The 1,601-nt window shown below is 35.9% G+C and overlaps 1 protein-coding gene across 1 annotated transcript in view; it reads left to right on the top strand.

Moving 5' to 3' along the window:
• The window catches only part of LOC106302766, a 3,434-nt gene extending 1,851 nt beyond the window's left edge, over positions 1 to 1,583 (top strand). The window contains exons 4-7 of the mRNA XM_013739207.1: positions 50 to 572; positions 647 to 746; positions 828 to 1,203; positions 1,282 to 1,583. Of these exons, the coding sequence (XP_013594661.1) occupies positions 50 to 572; positions 647 to 746; positions 828 to 1,203; positions 1,282 to 1,583 (1,301 nt within the window). The remainder of the gene's footprint in view (positions 1 to 49; positions 573 to 646; positions 747 to 827; positions 1,204 to 1,281) is intronic.
• Positions 1,584 to 1,601: the final 18 nt, after the last annotated feature.

Raw genomic sequence — 1,601 nt, 5'->3', positions numbered from 1 at the left:
TAATTTACTATAATTGATGCTATAATTAACTTAAATATTTTGTTTACAGATATTGCTCTCTTCTTCCGAGATATCTCTTCGAAGATTTTGAAAGAGTCAGATGTTGGCCTATTAAAGGCAAATGTCGGTGTGAGGCTTTGTAACTTGGAAAAAATATTTCCTCCATCGTTCTTCGATGTTATGGAACATCTTCTTGTGCCCCTCCCAGATGAAGTAGCCTTAGGTGGTCCTGTCCATTTTAGGTGGATGTATGTATTTGAGAGATACATGTATCATTTGAAGCAGATGGTCAAAAACAAAGCACGTATTGCAGGTTCAATAGTTGCACAATGGATAAATGAGGAGATTTCTAATGCTTCCTCAAATTTTTTTGGGCATCCTGAAATCATGAGCATTCCAGAAGGTCCGAATGATATTTGTTTGAAATACAATTATCGGGATGTACCCCCGTTGTTTTACCATGAAGGGAGAATTAGTGGTCAATGCTCAACTGGTTGGTTGAATGATGAAGATAACACTATTCTTCAGACATTTATGATGCTCAACTGTGAAACATTTGCTCCATATGAAAGGTAATTTAATATTATGAAGAATATAATATAAATACATATTTCTAGTTACATAACTATGATTTGTCTATGTGCAGGATGTTTGAAGAATATATGACATTAAATGTTCCTGATATTACTCCAGTTGCAATGCAAAAAGCGAAAGACACCAAATTTGCTGATTGGTGCAAGGACTACGTGAGTTATTGTTTTATATTATAAAGTTTCACAATTTTTTTAATTAAATTTGTATTTTATAACAATGTTATTGTATTACAGATTAATGATGCGACTGAGTTTTACACATTTCCTATGTGGATGTTGGATTTTGTACAAGGTCCAAGGCGTAGTTACAGGTCTTGGCCAATATACCACACACGTGGATACACTTTCCACACTCATAACCATGGTCAAAATAAGAGAACTCAACATTATGGTGTATGTGTACCTGGAACCAACGAGACAGACTACTATGGTCTTGTACAAGAGATCATGATGGTAGAGTATCATGGTGATGTTGGCTTGAAAGTCATGGTTTTTAAATGTTCGTGGTTTGACAACACAACAAATCGCGGTATGAGAATACATCCATTTGGTCTTGTTGATGTCTCACCACGAAGACAATATGCAAAATATGATCCTTTTGTATTACCAGGTAAGTGAAAAATATATAATTATTTCTTTGGGATTTGATATTATTGATGAAACTATGATGTTATTGTACTATAAACAGGTAATTGTGATCAAGCATGTTTTATTCCTTATCCACGGGTACGTCGACAGTCAGTCGATGATTGGTGGGCATGCGCAAAAATTATTCCCCGAGGAATCCGTGAAACACCAGAAATTGCGTTAACGGCATGGCAAGATGATAGACGTGATCAGGTTGCTGAAAGTTCATTGTTACGGGTGGAGACACATGTTGTTGATGATGTGTCTGATTATGATATTGCTCCGGTGAATCCTCCAAACGATGAATATGTATCTGATGGTGATGTAGAAGCAGACCGTGATTCAGATGATGATTCAGAATAGAAAACTATATTCCAAGAC

This window comes from Brassica oleracea, chromosome C7, assembly GCF_000695525.1.
Source record: "Brassica oleracea var. oleracea cultivar TO1000 chromosome C7, BOL, whole genome shotgun sequence".
NCBI lineage: Eukaryota > Viridiplantae > Streptophyta > Magnoliopsida > Brassicales > Brassicaceae > Brassica > Brassica oleracea.
The sequence above is the reverse complement of the archived record's forward strand: the minus strand, read 5'-3'. Positions and strand labels throughout refer to the sequence as shown.